At 18.8% G+C, this 18,164-nt stretch overlaps 1 protein-coding gene across 1 annotated transcript; it reads right to left on the bottom strand.

The window, feature by feature from the left end:
* Positions 1-1,107: 1,107 nt before the first annotated feature.
* Positions 1,108-7,330, bottom strand: LOC128963715 (uncharacterized). The gene is made up of 7 exons (XM_054310228.1): positions 7,277-7,330; positions 7,012-7,086; positions 2,872-3,218; positions 2,103-2,198; positions 1,930-2,001; positions 1,739-1,857; positions 1,108-1,614 (listed from the first exon to the last, which is right to left on the bottom strand). Exons 1-7 carry the CDS (start codon positions 7,327-7,329, stop codon positions 1,108-1,110), a joined length of 1,269 nt encoding a protein of 422 aa, XP_054166203.1. The 5' UTR covers position 7,330.
* Between the last annotated feature and the right edge of the window lie 10,834 nt (positions 7,331-18,164).

Raw genomic sequence — 18,164 nt, 5'->3', positions numbered from 1 at the left:
TAATTCATGTACATGTTATTGGATACCATATTATAGTCAATTTAAACAAATTATAAATTTAAATAATTAAGATAATTAGTCTGTAATTTTTAATTAGCTAAACAATGATAACGTAATATTATAATAAACTACAATAAATTAATCTTTATTTGTTTGCCGATAAATGTATTAAATTATATACAATTTATTTAGCAATAAGTAGTTGTTTTTTAATTATATTTTAGATGCAATATATTAAAACAGCTTTAAATCATATCTAAAAAATATAATAATTAATATAGTTTTATAGATTTATTTATAGATATTAAAATATTTGAATTAGTTTTTCTAAATTCAAACAATTAAAAAAACTGTTTTTAAATAAACTTTAATTTGAAAACTATTTTCATAATTAATAATATGTTAAATACATTATGTTTTTTCATCACAACATAAAATAATTTAATAAATAAAACTCCAAACAATATTATCAACATTGAAATTTAATTTAATAAATTTAATAATATAATAATACAGTATATTAAATTGTATTTTAAGTAATATTATAATAAACATATATAAACATATATTATATAAACATATATAAACATATATTATATAAACAGCTATAAATTAATAAATAAATAAATCCAATCAAAATTAATATATTAATAACAATTGCTAATATAATAAAATTTTAGAAATTTCATCATTTTTTTATTGACAATAATAATAACAATCCATATTTATAGTAAATTAAAATATATTTTAACACAAAATTAATTGATAAGTGATAAGTGAAAATTAATTTCAATCATAAAAATTAAGACATCAATAATAATGTTGATATTTTTTTTGCATTAAAAAAATGATTATTATATTATAATTTATATTAATAAAACAAAATAATAATATCATTAATATAAATTATTGTAAGACACAAACAATTTAATTAAATAAACAAAAAAAATAATTTCAAAATAAATTTTTATCATTTAGATAATAATTTTAATAATCATAATAATAATAATACTGTAATAATAAATATTATTTTATTTTAAAATAAATTTATAATATTTTTATTAAAACTCATAAAACTATTCAAATAATTATCAATTGATTTGTTTCCTAAGCGTAGACTTCTTTCTCTTCATATTCTTCCTCTTCTTCGTCTTCATTATCTTCTTCTTCTTCTTCATTAATAGAGTTGTGATTAGTTTTGCTGTCATTAGTCTTAATAACGTTATTATTGTTAACATAACTGTCGTCTTCGGGTTTAAAGGTCATCATCGGTGGCAATACACAGCCTATCTGTTTGCAACATTCGGCGGCACAGTATAGACCACATCGGATACACTCGTCAACAGTTCGTCCATCGATATACATGGCCAGAAAACCGCCGATCAGGGCATCGCCCGAACCGACTGTATCCTTAAATTCGTCATTGGACAGCTCGGGTACTGGATATTCGTCGACTTCATCGGACAGCGAACTGGCCACCAGTACCGGCTGATTGTCCCGTTGAGTAACAATTACCGTACGCTGCGATTTATAATGGTTTGGTATGTTGGCATTTTTATAGGACATTTTCGGCTCCGAGGCCAACATTTTGGCAATTTCCCGAATATCCTGTGACTGTGGGATGGGTTGATGGAGGGGTGAGAGGAGTAGTTGTAGATAGAGGACAGTTAGGCGTAATTAAACAACAATTAGCAATTTTTAAAAAAATTTTTATTAGATATTAACTAAAATTGTTTACATTATATCCATTGATGGCCGCGTAGGCCTGTGCTTCATCCGAGTTGCAAAACAAAAAGTCAATATAAGGCATAAGTGTGTTTAGTTCACGCTTGAATCGGTTGGTTACATAACTGGCCCCTTATTTAATGTAAATCATATAATTAAATATATATATATATATTTGTTAATTAATTAATTAATTATAAATACCTATATTGAAGACAAAATCTTTGCCCCATTCCTGACAGTGTTTGGCCGTAAACATTACGGCATTACTACATACTAGTTAGTAGTAGTAGTTGTTATTATAGAGAAATATTTAAATAAATAATTAATTATTTTTATAATTTTGTTTTATTAATTATATTTTTAAATTTAATTACCGGCTAACATGTGTCCACTTGTCAACACTAGTCGGGCTCTTTCGCAAAACCAAAAGTTACTCATCAGATAATGGTTGTCAAATTTTCTGCTTGCTCCTATTATAATAAAATAAAAAATAAATTTATATACGTAAAAAAATTAGATAATTTAATAAACTACTGTAATAACAATAATATATATTTTTTAAACTGCAACTAAAATTATTAATTGTAATAGACATTTATTTTTTTTTTTAAAAAGTTTGTAATCATAATGTATTATTAAAATTTACAATTTTAAAATAAAATGTTATTTTAACACACGATATAGTCAACTATTTACTGAAAATTTTTATTAGTAGTATTTTTGTTAATATGTAATTTTATTTTTAAAAATATAATTAAGTACTAACTCAAACTATATAGTCATTATAAAAAATCAAAAAATCAAAAAAAAAATAAATAAATTATAATAGCATTTTTTACTGATCAATTTAATTTAGTAATTTAACTTAATATAAGTTTAACTAAAATTTACAATAATGTAAATACTATAATAAAAATATATCAATAATAAAATACTATACCACTAAACTATACAAAAGTAACAAAAATATAAAATATTATTAGATTATTTAAAACATCACTACTAATATAAATTATATATATATACTGTATATATATATATATATATATCTCTATTAAAACTACAGTATATTAATATATTAAAAGTTTATATTAAAACTATATATTATTTCTAATATTATATAATTTTTTATGTAAAACTAACCCAAATTGGTGACCACCGATTTGGTTTTGCCATCAGCCGAGCACAGTATAACACTGGTACCGGTAGCCATATCGGGTACACACTTATACCTAACGCCCAGACCGTCCTCTTGTTTGACTTTTTTCTGCAACAACTTTCCGTAATAATCATCACCGACTGCACCGATATAGTTGGCCACTGGATTATTTTTGCCGACAATCCATTGGGTATACCGGAGCGCATTCTGAATGGTACCGCCAGGCATGTAGTCAATGTCTAGATCCTCGGCCGACTGGTCGACAAACTCGTCGAATATGGCCTCGTGGTTGGGTTCGGCCAATACGGTAGCATTTTTGCCCAAATTATATCTGAAATATATATAGATATATAATATATTTATAAAATTTATTTTATCAATAATCGTATAATTTTTTAACAAATGTTTTACAAATTATAATAAATGTATTTATTATTTAAACAATAAATAAAAAACTATTTTATAAATAATCTTTATTTACTTTTTGACTCATTTAATGTTAAACTAATACAAAAATTTTAATACTCTCTCTCTCTCTTAATTAAGCAATTAGTTTATATACATTAAATATTAGTATTATTTGATATGCATATATTTACAATAAGTAGTTGAGTGTAAAAAATTAATTTCAGTGTATTTTACAACAAAATATATTTATATGATAATAATGATCATTAATTAAATCATTTGCAGATTATATACTATACTATATATATAAATATTGATTTTTTAAAGAATAATTTAGTTTTTTTAATAAACGGTTAATTTACTACAAAAATGTTTAAACTTTTTTTTATTGTGTAATATAGCAACTAATTTAAATAAAACTAATGTTGAGATTTAATGATAAAAATACTGTATCTTATTAGTAGTTATATAACTGTATATCTATTTGTATAAAATACTTATTTAAATTTAAATCTTTTGATTATAATAATAATAATACTAATAATTATGATGATGTCTTATGACACTTAATGAGTTAATAACATATAGAGATTAAAAATTTAATTATAGTATTATTTTATTTTAAAAATCTAAATTTTATATCAAATGAAATATGTATATATTTTTCTATATATTTATATATATATAAAGATTTTTTTGTCAAAAAAATCTCTTGAATCTCATGGACACTCAAATGTCTTTACAAAAATTTTTATTTTTGTGCCAAATATTTCATAAATGTATATTTTTATGATATACAGACTATATATATATATATATAATTTTGTTGACAGTATCACTGCATTAGCACATTTCATATATACATATAAATCTATATTTATGTATAAAAGTTACACAAAGACATATACAAAAACGCATAGTCACACACATACACACACACATACACACACACAGACACACACACATACATACACACACACACACACATACACACACACACACATACACACACACACACATACACACACGTTTTTAAATATTTAATAATATTAAGATACATTTCTATAGCATTTATTATTATTATAATAATAATTAATATTAATTGTATGTGACCCTCATATTTTTACTAAAAATACATCAATGTTTGTGTTATTTAGTGATAAGTGACATATAAATCTCAAATGTCATATTTGATAGGTTTGTTTTCGCAAAAAAATTATGCCAATTAAAAAACTGTCTATTAAATTTCTAATACCAGTAGTTATAAATAGTACTGAAAATGATATATTTAATATTGAATATATTTAATCAATTTTCTATATTAACTATTAATACTAGTTTTTTTTTATTTCTGCAACATTTAGTTATGCAAAATTAAAATTTAATTTAGTGTTTAACTACTGTATTATTGGTGCATATGTTTTACTAAAATAAAGTACATCTATCATATAATTAATAAATAATATTTTAATAACTATATTTTAAAAATAAATATATAACTTTAATTATAAAATTTTTAAAAAATATTCAACAAAAATACTGACAAAAAAATTATAAATTAATATATAGTTTAATGTTTTATTAATTTTATTTTTAACACAAAAGCTTTTACAAATCATTTTTTTTGTTTTGTTTTATTTTATTTTTATTTTGACATAATATTTAATGTGCTGAACAAACAACACTTACTGTTTCAAACAAACAACAAAAAACAAACAAATAAATGTTTTTATTATTATTATTACTACAGTAAACATTTCTATTTATGCAGTATAGGAGTGGGTACAATAAAACCTAACAACTAATACAGTAATATATTAATTAATTAATTAACTTAATTTGTTTCAAAAATTAAATTATTATTACACCATATAATAAATAAATATTAAAGTGTCTTAAATATTTAATTTTCTGATAATTTAATGCAATTAAAAATTAACAAAAAATTGACGGTTAGTGTAACGTTATCAGGAAATTTAATGTAGCTTTATTATTAATAATTAATAATCATCCTGCAAATTATTAACACTTAATATTTATTTTGTTATTTGTTTTGAAATCTGTTTTAAGTATTATTTTAAATAATTCTTTTCTAACTAAAATATTAAAATTAAATTTGACTGAAAAATGTGATCTAATTATTTAAAACATTTTAATTTTTATTTATAGGTAATGTATTTTAGTTACTGTGTAATTATAAAAATGCATAAAATAATAGTTATGAAATCATTAAAAACTAGATTATAAAAATAATTTAATTAATAAAATTAAATAAAAACGTAGTATTTTTTAACTACTTTTATCACATTAATGCTTATAATATAATTAAATTTATAGACATTAATTTTAATAATTCGTTATTTTTAATTTAAATATTGTAATTTTAGTTAAATTTTGTTAAATTATTTATAAGATATTAGTTTATAATAACATTATTTTTAAATTTTTGAAGTTTAAACAATTAATATGAAAAATTACTTAATAAAATAAATCATTTTGTCTTTGTATTTGTTAATGTATGTAATGATTATATTTTTATGAAATATTAATAAACAAATATTTTTAAATACTTGTAGCAATCTAAAAATTAATAAAGTATAAAATTATTCCATTATTTATTAATTATAACAAAAAATATTACTATTTTAATTATTTCTAATTATACATTATTTTTATTTTTTAATTTGAATAAATTGAATAATTTGGTTAAAAAATTAGTTGATAGAATTCAGACATATTTAGTTATTATTAAAATTTAGTTATTCTTAAAATTTAGTTATTATTAAAATTTAGTTATTATTTATATTTAGTTATTATTTATATTTAGTTATTATTTATATTTAGTTATTATTTATATTTAGTTATTATTTATATTTAGTTATTTATATTTAATTAGATTTTTATTTCCTGATTACGATGCACAACCTTATTAATTAATTAGTGATTATAGTTATTATTATTTTTAATGTTTATGTTATTTCTTAAAATAATCTTTATAATTGATAGAATATTTATATAATTGATAAATTAAAGATTATTATAATATTAGTTAATTTGAAAATAATATTTTTAATATTTAATAAATTTGTTTATTTTAATGAACTTTTAGTGGATTTCATATAAGCATAGTATAAACAGTGCTTTCCTATACTGCATAAATCGAAATGTTTACTGTATATTATAACTATAGCTATAATATGACACAACAAACCATAACAAACCAATTAGTTATTTAGTTTAAAATTATTATTTGAACAATACTATGACAAACGATAATTAATTAAAAAGGCGACAAAACAATTATGTTATTAATTAAAATAATTTACATATTTTTTAAAAAAGTGTGAATGAATTTGAGTTATTATATTCAATATCAGTATACACTGTATATAAAGTAAATATTTTTTGGATGAAATTTTCTAGAATTGTATTTTTAAATTTAATTAATTTTCAATTAGTTTACTCAACTATTTTACTATAGAAAGTGTCTAAATGTATATTATTTTTATGATTACTATTATTACTATTAATATTATTTTATTTAGATATTAAAGTTTGTATTGTGTTAATAATATAAATAATTTAATAGCTGTATACAAAAAAAAAGTTTAATATGCAAAAATACTAACATAAAAATAAACATTTTTTAATAGATATAGTCAAACAAATTATTTAAATAAAAATTAAATTATAATAAAAAAAATCAAATAACAAACTTAGCCAAAAAATCATCATTGACCCTGGTCACCACATCGATCAATGGATTGCCAAAACCAAATATATCCATATCACTGGTAAAAAAATAGTAATTATCATAAAAAAAATTAAATAAAATAAATATTAATTAAACTATTTGAATAATAAAATTAAATATTTATAACTATTAATATTTATACAGTATTTGCTTGAATAAATTTTAATAATATAAACACTATATTGATTTATATATATAATTAATAAATATATTTATTAAAACTATACCTCATTTCCGATTCAGATCCTTTACGTCCAATACTTGGCCTTTTTTCGTCCATAATTGTAATTTATATCAATATATGATAATTTCAAATGTATATTCAAAATTATATATTATTATTATTATTATTAACTTATAATTATTTTAATTGACACACTGTACAGAATACTAATAAGTATTCTGATTTATATACAGAATATTCTGTATATTATTTTTATTATAAAAATTATTATTATTTAACAAAATTATCAAAATATCGATAGTTCATAAAACATCTAAATTACTGTATTAATCAATTAATATTTTATTATTTTTATTTTTATTATTGTACAAAAATGTATCAAAACTGTTGACTAAATGAGATTAATTTAATTATTAGTTTTTATTTAGTCTAATCTTTTAATGTACTTATAGACGGGTCTAATCATAAAACTGCTGTTGATATTAATCTATTGCCAACTATTTGAAGACAACAAAACATACAAACAGTCTAATAAATTATGAAGAAAAATACTTTATACTCATAAATACATTTAGATATAGATATACTGTATTATCTATATCTAAATATATTATATATATTATATATATACTGTATTTATGAGTTGATATACTGTAGATATTTTATGCTCTGTTAGCAATATATATTAAATGCAATAAATACTGTATATACTGTATATGAAAACGCAGTTAGCTTTACAACAACAAAAACTGTGATCTGTATGTTTGAAGAGTGTTTGAGCATTAAAAACAATTTTAAAGATATAATAATTTTTATGAAAATTTGTTAGATTTACTGCTAATTCATTTGATAGTATGGCAGAAAAAAAGAGAGATTACTATATAATTAGTATATACTGTAATTACTATATTTCTTATACAATATACAGTAAATATATATTTATATATATTATTTTTTATAATATGATATATACATTTTATATTAGATAGTCATATAATAACATAACTAAAAATACAATTTTTTGGCTAAATATCTAATTTAGTAATATAAATACAGTATATATATATACATCAACAAAAATCTTATTTATCAAATATATGCATAAAATTTTAAATTATAATTATGTCAATGTACAATATTTTATTTTTATTATATTTTGTTTTAAAATAAAATAAGCAACTTTCTTAAATGTATATTAAAATCATATATAATCAATTAATAGTTTTTAAAAAATTTATTTGTTTTCAATAGTTATAAATATTTTTTTAAAATATATACAAACATTTTATTAATTACACCAAAAAAATGTGATAATATTTATTTTGTATAAATTTATAAACACCTCAATATGTCATAATTCATTATATTTTATTTTAACACATTAATTTACAATTTTTTTAAGTTTATTTATTTATGAATATTATATTTAATACACGAATTCTGTATATTAATTTATTTTACATTTCATATAAATTCACAATTAATAACTACTATTTGCTGAAAAATATTATATATTTATTAAACATAATATAGAAATTATCTATGTATTTATTATTATATTTTTATATATTTATTTAATTAAATATATATTAGTCAAAATATTATGTCATTATAAAAATAAATGATAAATATTTTGCAAATCAATGTATATAAATAATATCATTAAAAAATCAATTGACATATAATACATGATATTATTTTTTAAAATTTATTTAATTAACTTTCTAGTTATTTGATTGACATGTTTGACATATCAAAAATAATAATACTAAAGACAGCTTATTTTCTATAGATGCCAACATTTATATATTTATACATTTATATATACAATATATATATTGTACATATATTTCTAGATATTATTATCAATATTATTTTATGAAATAATTTTATTTATTTACTTATTTTGTTGAAAAATAATCTGTATCTATAAATATATTGCAATTTTGTTTTCGCACACAAGATTTAAACACATAAATATCATAACAATAAACAACAAAAAAATATAATAATACCGATACAGAAAATTGGTTTTTAAAGTACACAACTAATTATTTATAGGATTAGTTAGTGGTTTACACATATAAAATATCTATAATATTTATTATACAATATACAGTATATATACTTAATATATATATATATATATCTTTTGATAAAATTCATGACACGTTTTGTTGGCTAACAAACATTTATTGATTAAAACGAAATAAAGTGTTGTCAACTGTTGTATACAAAAAAAATAAAAGTTTTTATTTTATATGTCGGGCACTAGTATTATCGTATTATTATTATTATTACTATTACTACTACTACTACTACTACTATTAAACTTGGATTATGTTATTTATTATAATAATTATCTACCCATATAACCAACAACTAAAACCAATAACTAAAAAACCCATATCTGTCATAATAATAATAAAAGTAATAATAATAATTTATAATCTAATAAATATATAGTATATATTAAAATATATTAAATTATATATTTTGTTATCAAATCAAAAATATTTTATCTATTTAATATATTGTTTCTAAAAAAATGATTAATAATTTAAAAATTGTATAAAAAATAATCTTATAGATTATAAATATTTTTTTTAATTAATAATTTTCAACAAATATTTAATAAAGATATTAAGTCACAGTTGTTTATAATATTCAATATTTATCAACAATAATAACAACAAATGCTAATCTAATTATTAAATTATATTTTCTCATTGTTTTTAAACAGTAATTTTAGTTAACAAGAATCACGTTTAGGATAAAAATCAGGATTGCATTGTCAACAGTCTATTACCGGATTAAACCATACATACACTCCATAGACACACAACTGATGAAAATAAAGCAAAAATAAAACTTTAATATCTCGTGGTGTGTGTGTGTGTGTGTGTGTTAAGCCATTAATGATTGTGACATAACATGCATTGATAGTACTAATGATTTTTAGACGAAAAGAAAAGCTTTAGTAATGTTTAACAACAATAAACAACACTATCATTAAATGCTAAGCTATGATCATAATTGCTATGATGTATATCTAATTGATAAAAAAAAATTTCAGATAACCCTAGAGATGGGCAAATAGAAAGTTTCTAATAAATTTTCCTGGAGAAAGTTTCTAGAAACTTTTTCAGGAATAAATTTCTATATAAATTTAAATGTATTATTATACTATGGGATCCCCCATATCTATAAATATTGTAATACTATATTAATGAGACTATTCATAATACTATACATATATTATACAAAAAAGGGATATTAAATACCTATATATATATATAATAATTATAATTATTTAATAATAATCAGTTTTGTAAAATTTTATTCATTATTCTAATATACAGTATATATATCATATTTAATATAATTAAATAAATAAATTTTTTACTTTAATTAATAATTAAATACTAATACTTATATTTAATTATTACTTGTAAAAACAATGTAAAAGCAAGTTAACAAATATCGAGAGAGAGAGAGAGAGAGAGAGAGAGAGAGAGAGCAAAATTAATCATGGAGATCCCATAGATAGAAATTTTTATTTTTGAAAACTTTCTAGAAATTTCCCTATTATTTTATAAATTTCTCTCTTTTTTGCCAACACTAGACAACCCAGATATCTATACACTGTCATACATATACTGTATATGTAATGAATGTATCCCTTAATGGATAAAATGAATATAAACTGCACAAACACTGTATACAATCTGTCTATAAGTTAAGTGAAATTATTTGTAATGTTTTATATTAGATATATATACACACAACGTATATATTGTATATAACAAATAATACTATATTAATGAATTTATCTGAATTAATACTATACTTTGCTGTATATAATGGTTACTATAAATAATTATATAATAATAAATAATAATACGTTTAGCAGAGTTAATGATTTTCAAAAAACCGTAATCACTAATTAATATTTACAGTAAAATAGTAATATACAGTTTAATTATAATATGCATAGAAACTTATTAATACTAAATTGTAATTATTATATTTTTCTAACCATTAAAAATATTTTATAAATTTTGTGATATTATTATTATTATTATTATTATTATTATTATTATTATTATTATTATTATTATTATTATTATTATTATTATTATTATTATTATTATTATTATTATTATTATTATTATTATGGTCGTATAAAATATTTAACATTATTTATTTGTATGCTATTAGTTTAAATATCAATAGTAACGATTTTATTTTTATTTTTAAATATTTATATTTAATAAGTTTATATATAAATGTACTAATTTATATGATAATTTTTCAAATCTAATTTGAATAATAATAATAATAATACTATTATCTTTATTTTGCAATATTTTAAATGTCATAACCATATAATTATTATTTTCAAAAATCAAAAATTTATTTATATCATAAAGTATATAAAGTTTATAAAATCTAAATTTTAATTACATAAATTTTTCTGAATAAATTATCAAATGTATTTGAAATTTATTTTTGTTTTTTATTGAATTTATCATAATTATTATGATAACAAACAAACTTAATCTTATGATTGAAAACATAAGTACATTACAAACAACAAAAAAAGTTTAATAGAGTTTATAAAATAAAATAATAATAATAAAAACTGTATTATAAATAGTTTATATAAATCTTTTATTATTTTTTGTATAACAGTACACTTTGTATGTGAAAACTTAAATAAATATTGATTTAATTTATTTTCACTAAAAATTTGCAAATGAAATTTTTATAATAAGAAAAAAATGTTATTTATTTTAACGCATATTTCTATAAAATACTGTATATATATTTATATTAAACAAATAAAATAAATTAATGTAATATATATATATATAATAGTTTATTATGATTTTTATTTATTTTTTATTAAATATTTTAAATTTAAAATAAAATGTTGAGTAATGAATAAAAAATATTGTAATAAATTATATATATATATATACAGTTTATATACACTTTTTGTTATTATTATTATTATTACTATTATCCAGACTTTCTATTATCAATTAAATAATGTTAATTATTTTCTATAATATTTTGAATAATTTTTTTATTGTGTGTTTAAATGGTAAACATAAATTGTACTAAAAATATAATAAAATAAAATTTAAAAAATTTAAATTATAATATTTATACATTATATAACTTTTAAAATAAAAAGTTTATAAACTATTTAAAAGGTTTTATATTTTATTTTTATATTTTTAAAAACAATTTAAAAAGAAATATATATATATATATATCCTTAAATTTATTTATTTTTAAAAACTGTTTACATAATAATAAAAATAATTTATTTAAATGTTTATTTTAATGATTTAATTTTATCATTTAGTATTATTATTATAAAAACTAAATATTAGTTAATTATTTTTATAGTTTAATATGTAGTGATATAGGAAACTAAATAGAAAACTAAATTATATTATTTAATTTTTTATTAAATAAATAAATTTAAACCTAAAATACGTTTTAAATTTACAGTTTAAATTAAATAATAAATTCAACAACAAAAAATGCTTTAAAAATATTTTTATTTTTTTAAAATTTATCTATAAAGTTCAATAATAATAATAATAAGTTTCACATTTTGTTTTTGTTGTTTATTTATTATTTAAAGAAAATAGTTTTTATATTATAATATTTTCGTATTATCTTAAATAAAGAGTATATCGATATATTTATCAACAAAAAAATGAAATTTAAATATACTTTACAATATCTTTATATATATAAATATATATATATACAATATATAAATTTGTATAAATTTGTGTGTGTGTGTGTGTGTGTGTTATGAAAACCAGAAAATGTCAATTTTCATCAAATTTGAAATCATTTACACCAAACAAAATGAATAGTTTATGAATACATACAGTATATACACATAATATATATATATATATACTGTAAATAATGTTTTATTTTAAGCTAGATTTACATCGATATTCATATTATATATCACTATTGAATACATTTGATATATTAAATGATTGAATACCGTGCCATCAAAATACAATTTTTATTATATCTACAAAAATAACATATACCAAAAAATAAAAATATGTATAAAATATAGATTTTAGTATAAATAAAATAGCATAACAATGATAATTTAAACAATTTTATACAGATTTTTAACATAATATTGTATTAATTATTTTTTATAAATTATTTATAACTAATTAAAATTGTTTTAACATTAAATAGATAACATAACTAATTATATAAAGTTTAATACTAGTAAATATTAACTATTGATAAAATAATATCAATACTATAAATAAATTTCTAAATTTTTTTACAGTAAGTAATTTCAATTTTCTTTTGTACATAAATACAAATTAATAATCTATAACAAAATATAACAATAGTTTTAAAATCAAAATATTTTATATGCTGTATAATTACATTTTTAAATTTATCATATGATAGTCAAAATAAAAATATGTTATCAATTTAAGTCCATTGTATACATAAGTATTTTTATATTATACGATAAAATGCATTATTTTTTTAAAAAAACAAATATACAGAAAAATAATAAGACATTTAGATTTTGTTTGTATGGCCTTAAACATTGTCTTCAAAATAAAAACATTACATTATATAACTAAATATACAGTATATGATTCAGTATATATTTTATATATTGTTATAGTGTATATATTAAATAAAATTTCAAATCTTTTTTTATTAAATCTTATTTACAGTTGTTTATATTGTTAATATCATAGAAAAGAAATAATATAATGTATTTTTTAAAATTATAAATTGATTTTATTTATTTTTTATAAGCTAAAAAACAAACTTTGTTATATTAACTGTATTTATTTAACTATTGATACTATTATTATTAATACTATTACTAGCTTATAAAATCATTTATTGAGTCAAATATATTGTATATTTAAATTTAAATATAAATTGATTTATTGATTATATTTAAATTATTTTTATTAGAAATATCAAAACTTAAAATAAAAATGTTATTATATAAAATATATTAAAAATAAACTTTTTAAATTTTTTAAAAATACATTTACATTATACAAGTATATCATTTATAGTAAAAAATTATTTATAATTATATATAAAATTAAATAAGAATAGAAAACTAGTCATTAAATATTAACATAGTTTGTAATTTGGATTTTAGTTTTAATTAATTAAATAATATTAGGTATAAATTTAATCCTGTAATAAAATTTATGTGATTGAAGTATTAAATTTAGTTTTTATAATATTATTTTTGTTGTACTGTATAAATATTATGGTTTTATCAAATAGAAAAATAAAACAAACTTTTTTAAATCTCAATTTTTTATTAAAAAAAAAGTTTAATATTATTGTTATTGTTATCCACAAAATACTATCTATTTTTTTGTTGGTTATTTCAGAAACTTTTTATTACAATCTTAATGTTATAAATGTTAAAAATAAATTCTGATAAAAATATATTCATTTAATGGAAATTATTATTTTTAAATTGTTTTTTTCTCTTACTATTACTGTATTTTGTTTATTACACACASAYACASACACACACACATACATACACACACACACACACACACACACACACACACACACACACACACACACACACACACACACACACACACACACACACACATACATACATACATACATACTTACATACATACATACATACATACATACATACATACACACATACACACACACACACATAAACACACACATAAACACACACATAAACACACACATACATACAGACACACACATACAGCACATACAACATACACACACATAGAAACATATATATATATTATACATAAATATATATACATATATTCACCACATGTTTACTGGTTTAGCGATTCATTTAAGCAATGATTGTCCGGAACCGACACAATGTGTGGTAAAAATCATTCAATAATTTTTATTTTTTGTTTAGAAATAAAATGATTATAAATAAATAAAATAAAAATAAAACAATCAATTGAAAAGTCAAGTGTTTTCCTGTCATTTATTTATTATATAATAATATTAATGAATTGTTTCCTCTAAACAATAAATGCCTATTAGTTTGTTTGATGTTTGATTTTTTTTTAATTTATAACAATATTGTATTATTTATTTTTTGTTATTTTTATATTTTCAAGGCTTTGAAAATAAATACAAATATACAATTTAATATTATTAATTTTAATTTATTTTCATTCATAAAATGTAATAAATAAAATAATCATATATCCTAATTATTTAACTATAATAATATTATTTTTTTTAATAAGGTTAATAATATATTTTTAATTTAAAACAAAAATTTTTTATTAAATGAAATAATTATTAAAATAATAAACTAAGTAATTAATGTCAACAAAAATTAATGTAAACATTATAGATATTAATAATAAATTAGTATTTTTAAAGTTAATATAATATTATAATATCTAATACAAATAATAATATTATTTTACTAATATTTTTTATATATGTTTTTATTTGTATATATAACTAAAAATAATATTAATATTTATGAAATGTTGTAATATATTTACAAAAATTTATTACATTTTATAAGATAGCTTAAAGATATAACAAATTTATAACTTTTTTTATAATATTTAATATATATAAATATTTATTAACAATATTTTTTTGTTGTAATTTTTTTTATTATAATATTATGAAAATAACTTATGTTATACACTTATATTTTTGATTTATAATAAGATAATAATATTATATAATATAGTAATAATTATTTTAATTGTAATAAATTTATTTGTTTTTAATAAAAAATTAATATTTAAGAAAAACATTTGTGATAAACAAAAAGTATATATATATATGATATATAATTAAAATTATAAAATTAAATATATATTTATTATAAAATATACTAAAAAAATAGTTCATATTAATAATCTTGTTTTATAATCAACAAAAAATATTATCAATGTAGTTTCAAAAAATTAATTAAAAATAATATAAAATTAAATATTATTTAAAAAAAATCATACATTAGGCATAAGTTAATCTTAAATTTTTCTAATAGATAGCCAATTAAACAGTAGTATATCGACCATAGGTTATCATTTGTCGTCCATTACTAGTATTACCATATTTGATACAAAAGTGTCCAACTTTTGTATTACGAAGCAGACAATTGTCTATAAATAACTTCATTGACATAATAATAGTTGATTTGAAGTCAAGTACTAAATATAGATCAGTCAATTGTGATAACTGTGCCAACGATTGTATGGCATTGACTGATGTAATATCAATTGAGTCTACGCTCAAGTATTGTAGTCGCGGTAGATGTCGGTCAATATTGCGGAAAAAATGGTCACCAATTGAGTTAAACAATTTTAAATTAAGCGTTAAATGTGTCAATCGTTTCATACGATTTAGATCAGAGCTCATCAATTGAATGATATTATTAGTATAATTGCTAACAATATAATTAAGAAGATATTTATCCAATGATCTTTGACTAATTGATAATCGCCGCACGTGCGACACGTGTTCATTGATAGTTTGGATCATTGTACGAAACAAGTGATGAGTATTGCAATCCAAATCAATCACGTGTAGCGCACGAAGCCGGAGACACGTGCGGCCAATCAGTGGCAATGATTGTAACATAAAATCATAATTTGATAGAAATCTCAAATCTAGTGTCAATTGTCTCAATCGTGGCATTTGTGACAAACCACCGATGATTAGCTGTTCCGTTGATATGATTTCAGATATAAATATCGTCAATGACTTGATTGGTTGGCCAAAAGTGTTGGCTAAAATCAGAAATTTCGGCAAATAATGATTGTTACAGCATATAGTCAACGATGACAACGATTTTGGTAAGACATTGATCAGTTGATTGTTGTAACCAATGATAAAATCATACCATAAGGCAGTACTGCTATTCATAAACATCAATGACTTCAAGTTTGGCAAACTATCCATAATTTTATAAAACAGATAACGATTGTAGTGCGGGATGTAATCACTGATGTCGTCGGATTCAAGTTCGGCAAGAAATTCACAATTTTCATGACATTGTATATTACGGTAATCGTTGTAATGAACATCAAGTGTTAGATAATGTAATTGTTTTGCACAGTATTTGATCAATAAGTCCATCAGATTTGTCATTGAATTAACATTATTGAAATCAATTGATATTAGTTTTGGACATTTTGTTACAATTGTTTCAAATACTTTTGCAATTTGTTTAGCATTAAAACCGTTATGTTTAACTTTGTTGTCCAAATAAGACAAACCCAAACTATCCAATAGTTTGTCATCAAATACCAGATGTGTTTGCGAAACAAATGACATCAATTGCAGCCACTGTTTGGACACCGCTTGTAGTCTTAGTTTGTCATCAATTGGTAAATAAGTTAACAGCCATTGAGTTAAATCATCGCCGAAACGTTCAAACGAGTCCTTCTTCGATGTCATTGTTTTATTCAATTGATTATTCATTGTCTTTAGAAAAAAACTATTTAATAATTTTGATAATTATGTATTAAAAAAAAGTTTAGATTTTTGTTATTATATATATATAAAATCACACAACAAAACAATGATTGATTAAAACGGATATCACATAAACAAATTTCTTGTTGTTGTTAACAACAAATGTATTATTATTTGATTGTTTTAACACAAAATATGATTTATTATTAGTATTGTTTAAATAATAACTTTTATTTGACTTATATATCACATATTCAGAATAAAGTTGACTAAAACAGTTGACTGTTAACTGTTATCACATTTTTTTTTTTTTGAATAAACACTTTTGAATTAATCTGTTTTTATTAAACACAGATTAGTTGCTAAATATATAACGATAAATGATATTAATAGATAAATCTTAAATTAATTTA

Source organism: Oppia nitens, unplaced genomic scaffold, assembly GCF_028296485.1.
Source record: "Oppia nitens isolate AA-2021 unplaced genomic scaffold, nextdenovo-longstitch-racon4-pilon3 scaffold7_pilon_pilon_pilon, whole genome shotgun sequence".
Lineage (NCBI taxonomy): Eukaryota > Metazoa > Arthropoda > Arachnida > Sarcoptiformes > Oppiidae > Oppia > Oppia nitens.
The sequence above is the reverse complement of the archived record's forward strand: the minus strand, read 5'-3'. Positions and strand labels throughout refer to the sequence as shown.

Excerpts from the sequence above, each read along its gene's own strand:
- LOC128963715 (XM_054310228.1), bottom strand. The coding sequence starts at position 7,329 with ATGGACGAAAAAAGGCCAAGTATTGGACGTAAAGGATCTGAATCGGAA. Across the intron at positions 2,199-2,871 it reads ATCGGTGGTCACCAATTTGG|GAGCAAGCAGAAAATTTGAC; the intron begins GTTAGTTTTACA and ends TTATTATAATAG. Across the intron at positions 1,858-1,929 it reads AGATTTTGTCTTCAATATAG|GGGCCAGTTATGTAACCAAC; the intron begins GTATTTATAATT and ends ACATTAAATAAG.